The 16,406-nt window shown below is 37.0% G+C and overlaps 1 protein-coding gene and 1 long non-coding RNA gene across 2 annotated transcripts in view; one reads left to right on the top strand and one right to left on the bottom strand.

Annotated features, from left to right (window-relative positions):
- The window catches only part of LOC134747790 (uncharacterized), a 302,451-nt gene that overhangs the window by 51,725 nt on the left and 234,320 nt on the right, over positions 1–16,406 (top strand). The window lies entirely within an intron of this gene.
- The window catches only part of LOC134747765 (uncharacterized), a 31,448-nt gene continuing 18,233 nt past the window's right edge, over positions 3,192–16,406 (bottom strand). Inside the window, exons 2-8 of the mRNA XM_063682401.1 lie at positions 14,700–14,910; positions 11,705–12,070; positions 11,068–11,253; positions 10,525–10,646; positions 9,879–10,046; positions 8,992–9,162; positions 3,192–3,528 (exon numbers count right to left, since the gene is read on the bottom strand). Coding sequence (XP_063538471.1) covers positions 3,238–3,528; positions 8,992–9,162; positions 9,879–10,046; positions 10,525–10,646; positions 11,068–11,253; positions 11,705–12,070; positions 14,700–14,910 — 1,515 coding nt within the window. The 3' untranslated portion in view covers positions 3,192–3,237. The remainder of the gene's footprint in view (positions 3,529–8,991; positions 9,163–9,878; positions 10,047–10,524; positions 10,647–11,067; positions 11,254–11,704; positions 12,071–14,699; positions 14,911–16,406) is intronic.

Raw genomic sequence — 16,406 nt, 5'->3', positions numbered from 1 at the left:
ATGAACGGTTGAAACGCTCATAATTCTTTCGCGAATTCGACAGAGAGTGATGGCGTCACACGTTGGATGGTCCAACTGACGTTTGCTATGAATGACATGATGTGAACTAATCTGTCTAACGCGTGACGTCACGTGACGTTTCGCGCGTTTCGCTCACTAGCTTCTCGCGGGTTTTTTTTTTGATATAATTGTATTTGCATGCATTTGAGTATGTTTTATTGCAAATAAAGTGATTGATAGATTAGTTGGTTGATTGATTGTTCGTGATGATTCGTCTAGTAATCACAAAACAAGTTGTACTTAATGAAATATTTTGGGACTAGTTAGTACAATCCAAGAACCGATATCATTAATTTCAATTTGCTCATACCTAAATATACCTAAGGCCTACAAGGTATACATTGGTATATTAAATATGGGTACATATCTATTTATATATATCCAAAAACTGTGCCACATTTCATACAGCGCGGGAACGCTGCCTGCGTAAGATGGGCACCTTGCCGCCTAAGCTTAGAATGTTTTAGGGATTTTAATTTTTTTAGTTAGGTTAGGTTAGGTTATCATAAAATAGCGGAGTAGGTTGCTGGAGCAGCCCCAAAATGATGGGCCCGCAAGGGCAACGCCGGCGGGGTCTCGGAGGTCTGCAAAGTTGTTCCCGTAACCCCGCCCAAAAAGCGAGCGTCGGAACACCCCAGGGGTTTTAGTCCGTGCGAGTCGGACATACCCACTCGGCCTCTCCCGGGCCGGGTGGGATCCCTAACGGATTTCCCCTGGGTTAAAAAAAAAAAAAAAAAAAAGTTATCATAAATTCTCCTATTATATTTTTGTATATGGAGCATTTTCTATGAAAAGGGACCTTATTGTCGATGGCGCTTACGCCGCACAGCGCCGCGAGGCAATGTAATATCGGAGCATCGTTTATAATAGCGTAAGCGCCATCGACAATAAGGTCCCTTTCTATAGAAAATACCACATATAATTGTACTCTGTAATTATATTGGTAATGTTCCAATGAGAAATATACATATCTATTTTATCTTTATCCCCCCAGCGAGGCCACTTTATAATGGGATTTACTATTATCATCATGTTGAACTATATACAACATGTTATGAAGTGCTTATAATACTTGTATTATTTTATCAGTAAGTACAAAGTTCAACGAACCAATTATATCAAGTGATATCTACCTACCGTTCTGACCGGAATAATATACACAATTGTAAATTAACCACATTAAAGTTGTTTTTCATTCAATAAATTCAGCCTATTTAAGTTCTTTGCTACTGGGCAAAGGCACGCACAAAAGAAATAAAAACAGCCGAATTTAGATTATTAATAATTTGGATAATAAAAATAAAATAAAATAGACTTCATGTAAAAACGTTTAATAAAGTTAAATATAAAACACGAAACTTAATAAGACAACTTATTAAAAAAACTCAACTAAAAACATGCAGGCATTAGATATTAGATCACAGACGATGTTTTAAAAAGTCATTTTAAATTATTCCCATAATATACATAACATTTTAACATTCACTCATTGAATGAGTTTATTTTAACCTTTTTTATTATATAAATTAAGAATATACAATCTTTTGAATGAATTCGACTTACCCGTTAATAAAATAATGTGGCGTAAAATGAGAGCAAACTTAATAACCGATAATGTTGCTCCTATAAAATCATAAATTGTTAAAATGACCACGACGAGAAGTTATTTCTCAGGAACATATATTTATTCATTGAATATACGAAAAAAACAACCTACATTGTGTTTTTAACTAACGGTTTAAATAGAAGTAATTTAATAATCCTTTATCAATATCATGGACACAAAATTAATATTTAAGCCTAAAGCGATATTAACAAACTTAACTACTTATTATATTGACATAACGTCCACGACGCGCTTGGTTACGCATACGCAGCGTCTTACGTACGAGTAAGCGCACCGAACAAGAAGCGAAGTGGCGCCGCGCGGCTCGGCGGACCCACGGCGTTCGGTTCGCGTTCGCAACGAGATCGCCCACATAGGACACTTCCAGGATTTATTCACCCCGCGCCGCATCGCTTCGCTTCGCGTTCGCGTGTTGTTTGCCTACGTAGTCTACGTTAGGTGTCTTACTATTATACCTCTCGCGTCGAATTATGGTCCCTACCCTAAGACAGTTCCTTCAAATCTCTTTTTCCTGGGCTTAATAAAAAAAAATTGATGAAATATGTTTTTATCGTATTTTTATTACTCAAATGTTACATTTCTAAATAAATGAATGTTCTAAACTTCCAAAAAATGTCTACATATATTTAACCTGACAGCTACTCAATATTAAAATGAAGTGACACAGGGACGCAAGAGGTAGATATCATTTCGTGAACATGAGCGACACAAAATTTTAAGACTGGGATAATTGGCTACTGGCTAAAGACCCAAAACAATAGTTATCATTAAGAAATCATCAACAACACGAACGCATGCCGAACAAATTCATCGTTAGAGCCTTTTCTCACTGTCCGATGCGATATCGGATGTCGGATCACCTTTGGACAAAAATAGAATAGAAATAGAAATAGAATAGAAATATATTTATTTGCCATTAAATGTGGTATACAATGGTGTTACATTATTATTTATAGAGCCATACACATTCAGACTTTAAAAAGCCATGCAAATTGAAAACTTATACTAAATTTAAGTTTAATTGACATCATTATTTTAATCAAAACATGCATTATTAACCTAGTTATAAAGCCATTAGTTATTAACGTGGACTGTTACTAACAAATTATGAAGTGACAGTTAATTAACTAAAAATTCCTTCAGACTGTAGTAACATTTGTCGACAAGCTGCTAGAAAATGCCCTATTATAGTATCAAGTCCTTTTATATTCGCATTAATGCGTTCTTTTGGACAAAAAACAATAATTAAATGTATAAAAAAGGCACTTTTTACTATTGCTTCTTTATAGTCGTATCCGACATCCGATTTCGCATCGGACAACGTGAAAATGTTACACACACGACAAGTTTAAAACTTTCAGTGCCAATCGCCCCATTTCCAATACAGTATTAACACACCTATGGTTCTTGGTAGTGAATGTGTTAAGTTAAAAAGCTATTGACGGACTTCAGCCTTTTATCGTTAACTAAACATTACAATTTTATCTGGCATAATTTTATCTCACTAATAAAATCTCCTCCACGTCTCACTAATAAAATCTCACCACGCCTCACGCGTACAATTTCTTCAACTCCATTCTCAAAATCTTCCCAGTATTTGTCTTTGGTATATCATTCACAAACACTACTTCTTCTATCTTCTTGTACGGCGCTACCTTCTCTGCTACGTAGCTCTGTAGTTCTTCTTCTGAGAGTTTGAACCCGGTTTTAGCTATGACAAAGGCTCTGGGTGCTTCTCCGTGGTATTCGTGTGGCATGCCGATCACTGCTGCGTCGGCGACAGCTGGATGAGATCGAAGGATACCTTCTAGTTCTGCTGGCATCACTTGAAGACCCTTAACCTGTAATTCAAGACCAATTTCGTTCGTCAAATTGTAAATCAATTTCAAGTTAAGGAGCATTTGAAGTAATGAAACAAAAGACATCTGCATTATCCATAAAACTGTTACAGTTCATAACAAAAACGCCTGTCCTGAATATCCCGATGAACCGACAAAACCCCACAAGATGGCAGACCCTCCAACGCGCACGGTCCCTATATGGAGTAGTAGCTGTAACCTAAAATGTTTGTAAAAAATTTTTGGGCGTTTAGCACATTCATTTATTTAGAAAAGTGATATGTAAATAATGAAAATATGGTAAAAAATTATTCCCTAAATTATTTTTTAAATTAAGCCCATGCAAAAGAGACTTGAAGGGACTGTCATTGGGACCATCATTCGAAGCGAGAGGTATTAACATAAATAATAAATAACAATAAGTACTCGTATGTGGATACATTGCTAAATTATTTACAAAATCCCTGATCCCCGTTCAGGCTCCTACTTTTGTTAGTCCAACAAAATATCGCTTGCCATCTAGCGCGGCAATGCCGCAAGGGTCGGAATGGGGTTTGTAGTATAGATAATGTATGTAGTTAATTTCTTGTTAGTTTAGTGTTTTTCTTTAGTTTTATATGTAGGTACATATGTTTGTTTTAGATTTTAATATTTGGTAATGTTTCTTGTATGATGAATGTCTGTTTTTTAATTCAATATCTTTTTAATTTTGATCTTCGCGCTTCTATTGGCTTAATATACAAAATAAAATAACAACTCAGGATAAACCAGTTTTAATCTACCTCAGCCTTGAAAACTATAGCTAAGACTATTACATGTTTGTAAACATGTTTATCTACGTTTTTTTATAGAGGAAAACGTATTAATATGACTGGGCAAAGGTTCACTAGTTAAAGCGTGATTATGCTTTTTAGGTTAGTATTTATATAGTACAGGTAAAACTGCTTTCTTGAAGATAATAACACGGCGCGTGACTACCCATATCTATATTGGCTAATTAAACATAATAATCCTACACCAGAACAGGTGACCCAGCAAAAAACTGTTATGTCGCCTGAATGACTATAAGTTTCAAAGATTATAATTATTGTACGAGGGGCGACTGAAAGTTTGTTACAAATTTGGACACGACGTTCTTTATCGAAAGCTGTCAGCATTTTCGGCACCCAACGAGCACTAACTTTCGTCATGTTGATCTCAAATTTCTCCAACCCTTTCCTCACTAATACCTAAGGTTTCAGCTATTTGCTAAACTTTAACTCTCCGATCCTCTAATACTAATTTCTTGGCTTTTTCAATGTTTTCTTCAGTCACAGCCGATATTGATCGCCCTGAGCAAGAGTCATCTTCGATCAACTCCCGTCCAAGTTTAAAAAGTCAACTCCCCTTTTTAAGTGGTATAAGAAGGCCCAGATGCACCGTAAATAATAGCCATTTCCTCAAAAATATTTTGCTTTTTAAATGGTATTTTTAGTGGTCAGTGCTAAATATTAATGCATATGCAACCTCGAAGTACCTTAGGCTTAGAACTTTCAGTCGCCCCTCGTATGTATGTGAGTCTGTAAGGTATGTATCTATTTGAGATATTTTTGATAAGAACAGACATTAATTATGTGTACAAAACGCGAGAGTTTAAAGTGTTTTTTTGATAAGGTTATAAAGAAATTGCTTATTAATGCTTGTACTTACGTACCTACTTAGTTTTGTATTTATATGGAGATTTTAATTAGGTAAAGGAATCTATTTTTCATCTAAATCTATCGTGTCGAGGTTCACTTAAACTGTGGATGCCCAAAAAGCAGAGTCCACTTTTTTCAAGTAGGATACGATAGATATTCCGATAAACCACTCAGGCCATTTCGACCATCATGATACGCATATCAATCAACCAATGATTTGCCGCACTCATTAAAATATACTATCCAATGATTTACTACACAAGTAGCAACCTTCCCTCGTACCTAACCTTTACCCGCGGGTACGAGTGTGACGGTCGCGGATATCGAAGCGATAATAACGAGATAAAGCGGCCGTCTTTTTCCGACACAATCCTCTATACCTGCGTATCACATATCGATGTCACTGTAGCCGCCGTGCAGGTCAGGATCACGACGACTCAAATATAAAGCTTCAATTCTTAGTGAACTGATATATTCTTCATTAGGTACTGATTTACAAGGGTTTTTTGACAAAACGGTTAAATGCAGAAGTGGTGGTTATTGTGTGGGGGATTATGAAAGAGTGATTTAGCAAAATTGAACAGTAAAAATGGTGGTTTAAATTTAGGTGCCTCTAATTGGCCACGGTACGAAATATGTGGAGCGCTCCTATTGGTGCTTTAGAAAAGCCTCCGAATACTAGCCGAGCCCGACGGCTCCGTTTAGGAACTGCATAAAGAATATTTTTATACAATAATAAGTTGTATATCACATATTCTCGCAGATAGTCCATCTTGTGGGCAGCCATTAGGATGGTCCTTATATGGCAAAAAAAAATTTTTTTTCGATTTTTTAACGGGGCACCATTTCTTTTGATTATTTAACATTAAAATAGGTAAGAGTATTTTTTTCATAATTTTTGGACAATAATTAGAGGTCGCTACCGCAGCTTGAACTTTGTGAAATAAAATTAAACAAACGTATTACATGCAAAATCAGATTTATTGTAAAAAAAACTCTGAAGTGTTAAAGATTGCAGTTATAATCTCTAAAATGGACATCTGAATCAACTACACAATCAGGTATCCATAACACAACAACAACATAAATAACAAATTACGATAAAAGGGTGGATTTCTGGGCGTTGGGGTACTTTTTTCGGAATTGTTTTACTACTAAAAGCAAATACTGTTTTTGGTCTTCATTAGTTGTTAATAGCTTATTGTATTCCTCCATCAATGCCACTCCGCGTTCTGCGATGTCATTTACCACCCGCATGGATTGTACTATTTTTTTTGCCGCTTTAAAGTCTTCGTCACCTTCCCAATTTTCAACATCTTTGTTAAAAAACCGTGATGAAATGCCAAGTATTTGGAAGAACCTTAAAGAGTTACTTGTGACAAAGTCTTCAATATCTTTTTCCATGATATGTTTGGCGTCTAGGCTTATTCTTTTGGGACAATACTCCAGCCCTTCATTTTTTAGTGCCATCACCATTTTTTTCTTTACTTCAATCGGAAGCTTGTCGTCGAAAAATGCAAATGAAACAAGTTCTTCACTTAGGTACCATAAATGACCTAAAACCTTTTTCAAAGCAACGTTGGCCATCGCCAGATTAATATTTTTAAATGTTATGAGGTCTTTCAGCAGGTTCAAATCATTTCGTGGTGCACATTGCCCAGCAGGTGCTTCGAACCAATACTTCACGTATATGACGGCAGTAAAAGTACAAATATCTTTTACTGCTTTTTCTTCTCTTTTGGTCATTTTAAATTGATGCCGAAACATAAATAATTTGAAGCAGTACATCGCTTTTGCCATCCAACGAGCACGGTGAAGGCCTGCAGGCATTCTGAATGCGACTCCACTGTCGGGAATACCTCCCAAATAAATGATTGTGAGATTTAATAGCTCTCTGTAATCATCACGCGGTTGGTATTCACGCAATTGATCCTGTGCGAAAGAAATCATTCCTGAAGAGATATTTTCAACATATTTGGCAGACTCGGGATCAGAAATAACATTCTTGTAATCCTTAGGATTAATATGGGTCCAATTCTTTTTGAACCTTTTAAATAACAAAACTTCTGGGCCACTAGATGGACCAAGGGCTTGATTTGCGATGGCTTCTAACATAATTTCCATTATGTGATGGCGACAGGCGAGCCAAAGCATATCTTTCTCCATTTTTTGTTCTAAAATAACGCAGCATCCGTTTCGCAGTCCAGTGTTAACTGCCGTTGTGTCAAAGCATAAGCATTTAACTTTGTCACTTAATCCCCATGTCTGTACTGTTTCATGAACAGCAGAGGCACATGCTTCACCGGTTCCGCGTTCAAGTTTAGGAACTGCCAACAGCTGATCTACTCCATGCCCAGACACTAATATTGGTAAGCGATCCACCGTTTCATGTCCTGTTATATCTTCAATAAGTTTACCATCCCAGTGTATTGTTAAGGGCAAATCGGGCTTAAATTCTTTTTTTAGACACTTTGCTATGACTTTACGATGCTTTATCCGCTGCCGGCGAATCGAAGAACGATTAATGTTGAACTTTTGAGGTTCTGTACAAGTTTTTTTTAAAACAGATGCTAAGACGATAGTGGCTTTCCTGTCAGTTAATTTAGCGGCATCAAGACTCGCCGCTACGTGGGGATCAATCAAAAGCTTTCTTCCTCGCTTTTGTGGTGGCGGTGTTGGAAGTGTTGAGGGCCCTGCTTCGTCGTTCATGTCAGGTGTTGGCGTGGGATTTTCACTGCTAGATGTAGATGAAAAGTTATGTATTCCTCGCAGAGCATGAATTTTTTGTTCTTCGCGTTTGCGGCGTTTTTGTAGGTTTGCTTCTTTCTTTAAATTTTGAGCCTCTTTCTGTAAACTTTTTTTGTCCACTGTAGTCATAATGCCTGCCCGATTAACGCGTTGTTGCAGTAAGAATTGTTTATCTTCTTCGATAGTCATCATATCTAAGGCTTTCGCGTGCGCAATGTCGAATAATTGTTCTATTTGGTTTAGCCATTCTTGTTCTTTTTTTTCTGTTACAGCGGAGCGTTTTGAAGCATTTTCTTTATTTTTTTTAAGTTTCTGCCACTCTTTAAAGTGGTATTCAATTTTGGCTATTACATGTTTCTTTAATCTTGTTGGTATTGCAGCTTTTTCCCATATGGTCAAGACGGAATGGGCGGTCGCCGTCGCAGACTCTCTTATAGTTTTTTTTTCATCGGTTTTAAAGTGAAAAAACAAACTTAGCACTTCACGTATTGACGGCAATTTTGTTTGCTTCAAACTTGGTGTTAACTGGCCTATAAGCCAGATGTTAGTTGTATTTCGCGTTGAGACGCGTATTCCACTGCTTGTAGACGCCATTACAATACTTCACAACGATACGCTTGAGGATTACGTGCAGACTCTCACAATAACGAAAATGGACTGAAGATCGTCCCACGCGGTCGCATCGCGGGGGTGTGAGAGGGGGGTGGAGGACGCGTCAGTGCATCGCTAGTAGGCAACGGCACTTGATTTCATTTAACAAGTCAAAATTTTATAACAAAAACGCACGAATAAATAGTTGGCTCGATTCATAAAATTGTTATATTTTTTTACATTTTTTAAAACTTTGACCTTCGGTAGCGACCTCTAAAACTAAATAAAAAAAATTAAAAAAAATTGTGTGGAAATAACTCATGCTAAATAACAATTTAAAGAGGTGCCCCATTCACTTTTCAGAAATCGAGAAATAAGGACCACCCTAGCAGCCATGTTGTGTTTTTTTATACGTTACCACTTCCAGAACATTAATAAAATATGTTACCTTAATAAGCTCCTTGATTCTGTCCGTGACATACAGCCCAACATCCTTGTCGTAGTAACCCAAGTCGCCGGTTTTGTAAAAACCGTCCTCTGTCAAACTGTCTGCCGTCGCTTCTTCGCTCTTGTGGTAACCCTTCATGACTACGGGTCCTCGGACGTATATTTCTCCTTGCTGAAAAATACATTTTAAAACACTGTAACTCACCGTCAAGGTTTTTAAAATTAGAATAGAATACTTAAAAAAGAAGATAATTGTGACGTTCCATGTCTAAAGGATCATGAACATGAAGCAGAAGGAATTAAATGAAACAAATAAATTGAGAAGTGCAATCAAAGTGACCACTCAGCAATGCAGCTGTCACGACTAGCGTGGTCAACGGCGCCAGTTTTATGTAGAGCCAGTCCCTATAGTGGTAGAAATTTGTAAAATTTACTAAATGTATGTATGTAAACACTTTATTGCACATAAGACAGGTTAAGATATACAATTAAACAGAAAGTATACAATGTACAAAGGCTACAACAAAATACACTAAATATATAAATGTTCTACTAGAACTCAAATAAAATACTGCGAATGAAATTGCGAGCAACGGAAACTGGTAAGTAATAAATAAATTCTATGATTTATAAAGATATGAAATAAGAATATGATCGATCATTATAACTAATCACCATCTGTCCATACAGATATTATTGTGGATGAATACAGCAAAAGATAGTGTGATTCGTAAAATATCTTCCGAAATTACATACCTATACAAAGTCGTGATTTGAATCTTGTGTAAAATATTGCAAATAGGTATTTTGTGTCAAAGAGCACTACCAATTCGATAATAAATACTTTATTCAGGGAAGATACTGATAAACTCTTCATGATATACTTACTTCACCACACGGAACAGGGTTTCCAGTCAAGGGATCAACGAACTTCAGTTCTATGTTGGACAGGAGTACCCCACTGGAAGCGAAGTCCGGTGTACTACCGATCAGCGCTCCAGTAGTCAATGATGTCGTCTCCGTGGCTCCGTATCCTTGGCCGAATGCTAGTTTACCCTGTCAAGCACAGTGGCAGAAAAACTTAAAGGTCGACAAGATTTCTAGAAGTGAATTGATTTTGAAAAGCAGCGTTGGTTAATCCATAGAAAGCTACTGACACGTACTTGAGAACTATCATCCAGAAAGCCTTAAAATCTTGCCAACAACTGAGGCTCTGAGAAATTGACACCAAATAAGAAGCAAGGGGATTGATCGACAAGCCTTTTCAATCGTATGGTGAACAAAATTTATGGAGTTGGACCAAGATAAGTCTGCAACGATTTTGATAGTACACGAAGTGCAATTGTTATTTTAAACATCAAAATTCTATGAATTATGAGTATTATGACGTATAAATAACTTGTACTGCATGTACTATCAAAATTATCTGAGTCTAACTCTACCCGTCGACATTAAGTAATTTGCACTGGTTTCAAATGAAGAATGTTCGAAAATATAGAACTTTTTGGGTAAATTTTGTTTCTAAGACACTTACGTTACTTTTTTCCATCACCAATTGAACATCAGTGGCGGACAACGGAGCGGCGCCGCTTGTGATTCGTCTTACATGTTTCAAATGATCTGTGGTCACGTCTGGATGCTTACCTAGTAAAACAGCTGGAAACAGTAGTTTTAATTAAGGTTTAGATCTTCTAAAATTTAGTTCTAATCTAAATATAATTTAAATTTTTCATACAAAACTTGTTTTTGCTCTATTTCGTTTGTTTTATATACTAGAGCGATATAAACTAATTACAAACATAGATATACCTCATGTCATTGTATGTGCAAAGTTTAAATTACAATCCGACACGTAGTTTTAAAATGAGAACAAAACTCCGTTTTTATGGGAAGGTAAAATTCGGGGCTCTTAAAGACAACAGGTTTAGGATTATTTCTTAGTGATGAAAACAAAATAAAATGACACTCAGTTTGAAACCCTGAATTATTCAACAGCAGCATTTTTTTGTGGAAGAGCCTCAAACAAACGAAGTGATGTATGAATTATTTAATACTCGTAGGTTATGTCTTTACTCACCAATAGGAGGTACTATGTAGAGTAGGCTGGCCTTTTGATTTTTTAGAATATCTAAGAACAATCCAGTTGAGAACGTAGACATGGTTATAAGTTTGCATCCTTTTGACAGGTGTCCAAGTAGAATAATCACTAGCCCATAGATGTGGAAGAATGGCAACATACACGGCACTACATCTTGGAACGAATCTGAAAGCAGAAAGAATACTTACTGGTTTCACTTACTTATGTACTTAAAATGTAGGTCATATATATAGTCATGCGACTCATGCGAAAGCAACAGATATTTTATTTTTATTTATTTACCTACTCAGAATGCCATGTGGCGTTGAGTCCGCCTTTTGTAACTGTGAATTTCACTGTGCAATAAAGTTTCAATATACATAAATCATGACATAGCAACTAATGTTATTTTGAAGTATTAGTATACGTAATACTTACATGTGTTTTCATATGTATATGCTATAAGACATACGAGTAGGTAGTTGTTATAATGGTTAATATCCAGTCATGTATTTTACTTATATTTTACTTAATAAATACAACATAAAGTCTCTAAAGCTTACATCTCTATCAACCCCATCCTTTTTGGTAACTAAAATACAATGTCTCTTTGAAATAAATATATCTACAAACTCACCAGTCGCAAGCGTAGCATAGCAATTTCTTTCCTCAGACATAATTTCGATAGCCGCAATAGCGTTCCTGTGTGTGATTTCTACTCCTTTCGGCATACCAGTTGTCCCGCTTGAAAATGGAATGACTGCTAAATCATCAGGCTTGCGTTTTGCTACTTTATCCAAAAGGGCATTATCTATTTCACCATTTTCTGCTATTTCTGTAAATCTGACTGTGCCATTTGGTATTGCTGTTTCTGTGCTATCTTTTATTATAATTCTCATATCAAGGTTAGCATTGTGCATTGCTTTTTTTATTGTGTCGTAGCATTTTGATGTCGTCACGATTAGTTTTGGTCTGGTTAAGGACAATTGATGTGTGAGTTCTACTGCAATATAAAATAAAACGTACTTAAGTAATGGACCAGTCGGGGATCATGTCAGCATTTAAATTGTAATCCTTCTAAAACCATGTATTCCAGCTGTGATCTAGATAGCCATATAAATTATTTTTCAGTACACATGGTGCTACTTTACCGCACTAATGTGAAAATAAGCTCATTACGCAACTATGTCGAGAATTTAAAGCGCCATATGTACTGTAGAACGGGGTACGTTACATGTGCGAATAGGTAATTCGCAACTCATATCGCAAATTTATTGCCAATTCGCCACTGCGACTTACCTATTTTAGTTAAGCATGAAGCGGTAACAGACAGACAGGCAGAGTTCTTTTAGCATTTATAATATTAGATCTAGTAGGGATCAAATTAGAATAAACGCCGTCCATTCTGACAACTTGATAACGAGATGATTTAATAAACAAATGTAAGCTTGTAATAAAACGTTGATATAAAACAATAAAGATTATCTACTCGTTTTATTGTGACGGTTTTTCTTTTCCTCGTAATTAGTGATAATGAGAAGGTTACTTATCCACCCTGCTAAATGATTAGACTCATTGCTTAACAATTGAAATGGCTAATTGCGTAATGTTTTTTCCTGACTGACAATGCAGTGACGACATATATTCGTTTACAGCATATAAATAACAATATGTCTAAAACTACTTAGTCACTGAGAGAGAATCGAACGAAGTATGCTAGAAGTCAGGCTAATAGACCGCCAAATGGGCAGAAGACATAAGATCTAGCTATCACAAACGTAGAAGACATACTTAAGAAAGTAAGGCAGCTAAAATGGCGAACAGGGCACATGACAAGGGAAAGTAGAACACAATTGACAAAAAATATTACAGAATGGTTTCCACAAGCAAGATGGAAGAAAGAAATTTAAAAGATGGAGAGATGACATCAATAAAATTGGAGGAACAGAATGGCCCAAAAAAGCTAACGACAGAGAGGAATGGAAGAAGCTGGAAGAGGCATTTGTGTAACAGGACACGCTGGACACTAAATCAAGAAAAACGATACGAGGAGGAGAAACTGATAAACAATGATATGCACTTTAGATTACAGCAATTAAGGCTAAAATAAGATAAATAAAACTAGTCACTGATTGGTCCATACTGTGATGTTATTGTTTTGATTAATCCAAATAGATAAAACGTTACCGGTTCAGAGTACACTGATATTTATATAATTATATATGTAGAAGGTATATATATCTAATACCGTAAAATGGGGTGAGTAGAGGCAAAGCTGACATTCAAACCTCGATAACATTTTATTTTTACATATGCAAACTGAATGGTGTATATAATAAGTGTTCCGGACGTTTGTATTTTAGTTTTTATTTTATTTTGGGTAGTTCCATTTCATAACTTTGACGATAAACAGGAAATCCCACCTCACCCCGTAGTCCCTCGTAATTTGGGGTGAGATGGAATTTCATACAAAGGTGATTTTGGAAGATTGTTGGATCGATTTTTTTTATTTATGTGTGTTACTATAGATTCATTTTAAATTGGAATACATTATTTTTGTAACAGTAGCCTTAAACTCCCATCTCACCCCCCTTTCATCCCTTCTCTCCCCATTTATAACCCAACTCTCCCCGGGAACCCTACTCACCCCATTTTACGGTATCTGTTTCTCCTACCTACTTTATTGAGCTGTAAGTACTGGAGCGGTATTCGACATGCGTTAAGTGACGTTTCGTGTTGAACTTCAGTTGAATGGAAGAAATCGTGTGTTGTCAAATAGGTAAATTTGACATTAGCAATCCACAGTTAGGTGACAACGAAACCAAACCGAACCACGCAGAGTTCAGAGCCATTTTAAACCGTATAGTAGTAAGAAAACAAAGTTGATTTTTGTTGCATAATTTTTTCAATGAATGAGTTTTGGTGTACAACCAAATGATACTTTCCACAGTTGATGAACAAATGATTCATTCCACTGTTGAACTGATGTTGAAGCCGAAACTGACAGTTGTGCATCTCGAATAGGGCCCCTGTATGTCTGTTTAATCTGCTCTCTAAAATGTGTACTTTTGAAGTTAACATATGATTACATATATAAATTAATAGCGTACTCAAGATTCAAGATATTGTTTTCCTGCCTCACTAATTAAATTTTTGCCTTGTCAAAATTAATAACCCGACACTATTAGATTCCTAAACTTTGACAACAACAAATAATTTTCTCTTAGGCTATCCATATTCCAGTGTTGCGCCATCAGTTGATGTTGTTTTGAACAACAAACCATAGAAGCGGAGCTTGAGTCTCACGGCCTAAACTTTACGCGTAACGCAGCGTACTACGTAGGCGAACAACACGCGAATGCGAAGCGAAGTGATGCGGCGCGAGGTTAATCAATCCTTTGATACTTTAGAAGTAAACGGCACCATTTCTTCTGAAAACCCCCACCTACTGTCCGCGTGCGAATTCCGTGCACGGCTGAGGAATGTTAGGAATGTTGGGAGTCATGACAGAGTGATGGTAACTGGTGTCATTTTGTACGTACGGGCGCGGCGCACACCCTCCACTTCCTCGACCTCCGAATGCACGGAATTGGCGCGCGGACAGTACACAGTATGATTAAAATTACCCTTACATTCTTTATAAATAGGATTAATAGTAGTCATCGTGCATCCAGCCTGTACAATCCCTAAAGCGGTCACCACGAACTCCGGGCTGTTCGGTAGCATGATAGCCACGATGTCGCCTTGCTTTAAGCCGAACTTCTTTAGAAGAGATGTCGCGAAGATACCCGTGTTGTGCTGCAGTTGCTCGTATGTGTACGATTTTTTGGTCTCGGCGCATTCCTGAAACAAATTACGTTTTTACTTGAATATTACATAACGTACAGACACACGGCGCGATTCGGGATATGAATTAGAGATTTACTAGATATGAAATAGTAAAGATATGTGACGTTCCACGGCAAAAGATACCTTGTGGCAATATTAATTGGAGCGGCGTTAATAATAGCGTAAGCTCTAACCGCCATAAGGTACCTTTACCCGTGGGACGTCACATATCTTTACTATTTCATATCTAGTGAATCTCTAATTCATTTCCCGAATTGCGCCGCAGTTTTTGTAATCGGAAACACCTATGGCTTAAGTTCTCACAAAGATGGAAACAACTCTAAAGTGTTGCAATTTTAGTTTGGATTTACATAAATTAGAATGGTGTGTACATTCAACAGAAAAGTGGACAATCCGGACAATCGTTCGCTAAATGATACCTATTTAGGTTGAATTCCATTTTTTTGTTTTTACCTACCGTATGGAGTCTTCCTATGATTGAATTTCCAACAAGACAGAATTTTATAACTTGTGACTTATTGCTAATGTTTCGCGTCGAGTTAAAAACAATTTAAGTAGTTATAGACAGCATTGTTCTTATATTTTCGCAGACGCAGACGTTTTTAGAAATATACAATACACAAATAATCGTAAATAACGATACTTGGGTATTTTTTTTTATACCACGTCGGTGGCAATCAAGCATACGGCCCGCCTGATGGTAAGCAGTTACCGTAGCCTATGGACGCCTGCAACACTGGAGATATTACACGCGCGTTGCCGAACCTCTAAAAACCTGTACACTCCTTTTGTGAAGAACCCCATACTGTAGCCCCTCGGGAAAACCTCGGCAGGGAGCTCATTCCACAGCCGAAGCGTACGCGGGAGGAAATTCCTCTTAAACCGCACAGTACGCGACCATTTAGGTGCTAGGGTGTGAGGATGAACAACACCCTGCCGATGGCGAGCGGTGCGTTGATAGAAAGCGGCGGTTGGCATCATGTCAAACAGTTCTTCAGAGCACAGCCCAATGTACAAGCGGTAGAACACGCATAAGGAGGCGAAGTCTCTCCTTAGACTTAAAGGTTCAATACCGCTTGTGAGTTTGGAATCGTCGACGATTCGTACAGCGCGCCTTTGGACTGAGTCGAAGGATCCAAGCTGGCATCCAGGTGCTCCTGCCCAAAGGTGTCAGCAGTACTTCATATGGGGTCTGACTTGCGATTTATATAGCAGCAGTCTTAGAACAAATAATAATAGAACAAATAATAGAACAATGTTTTATATTTACAATTATTTCTGTCTTATAGAACATGCATTAAAAAAAACTTTCATTGAAGTGGGTTCAATAATAATAACAACATCCATTCTAGTAGACTAAAAGCTAAAAAAACCCTTCATAATGTCAATGATGACACAGAATTAATATAATATGAAAGTTTCGAATTCCTTACGTTGTTTTTTTTTATTTTTTCGCAACTGTTATAAGTAGGACTCCCATACAACAAACG

The sequence above is a fragment of the Cydia strobilella genome, chromosome 15 (assembly GCF_947568885.1).
Source record: "Cydia strobilella chromosome 15, ilCydStro3.1, whole genome shotgun sequence".
Classification (NCBI taxonomy): domain Eukaryota; kingdom Metazoa; phylum Arthropoda; class Insecta; order Lepidoptera; family Tortricidae; genus Cydia; species Cydia strobilella.
The sequence above is the reverse complement of the archived record's forward strand: the minus strand, read 5'-3'. Positions and strand labels throughout refer to the sequence as shown.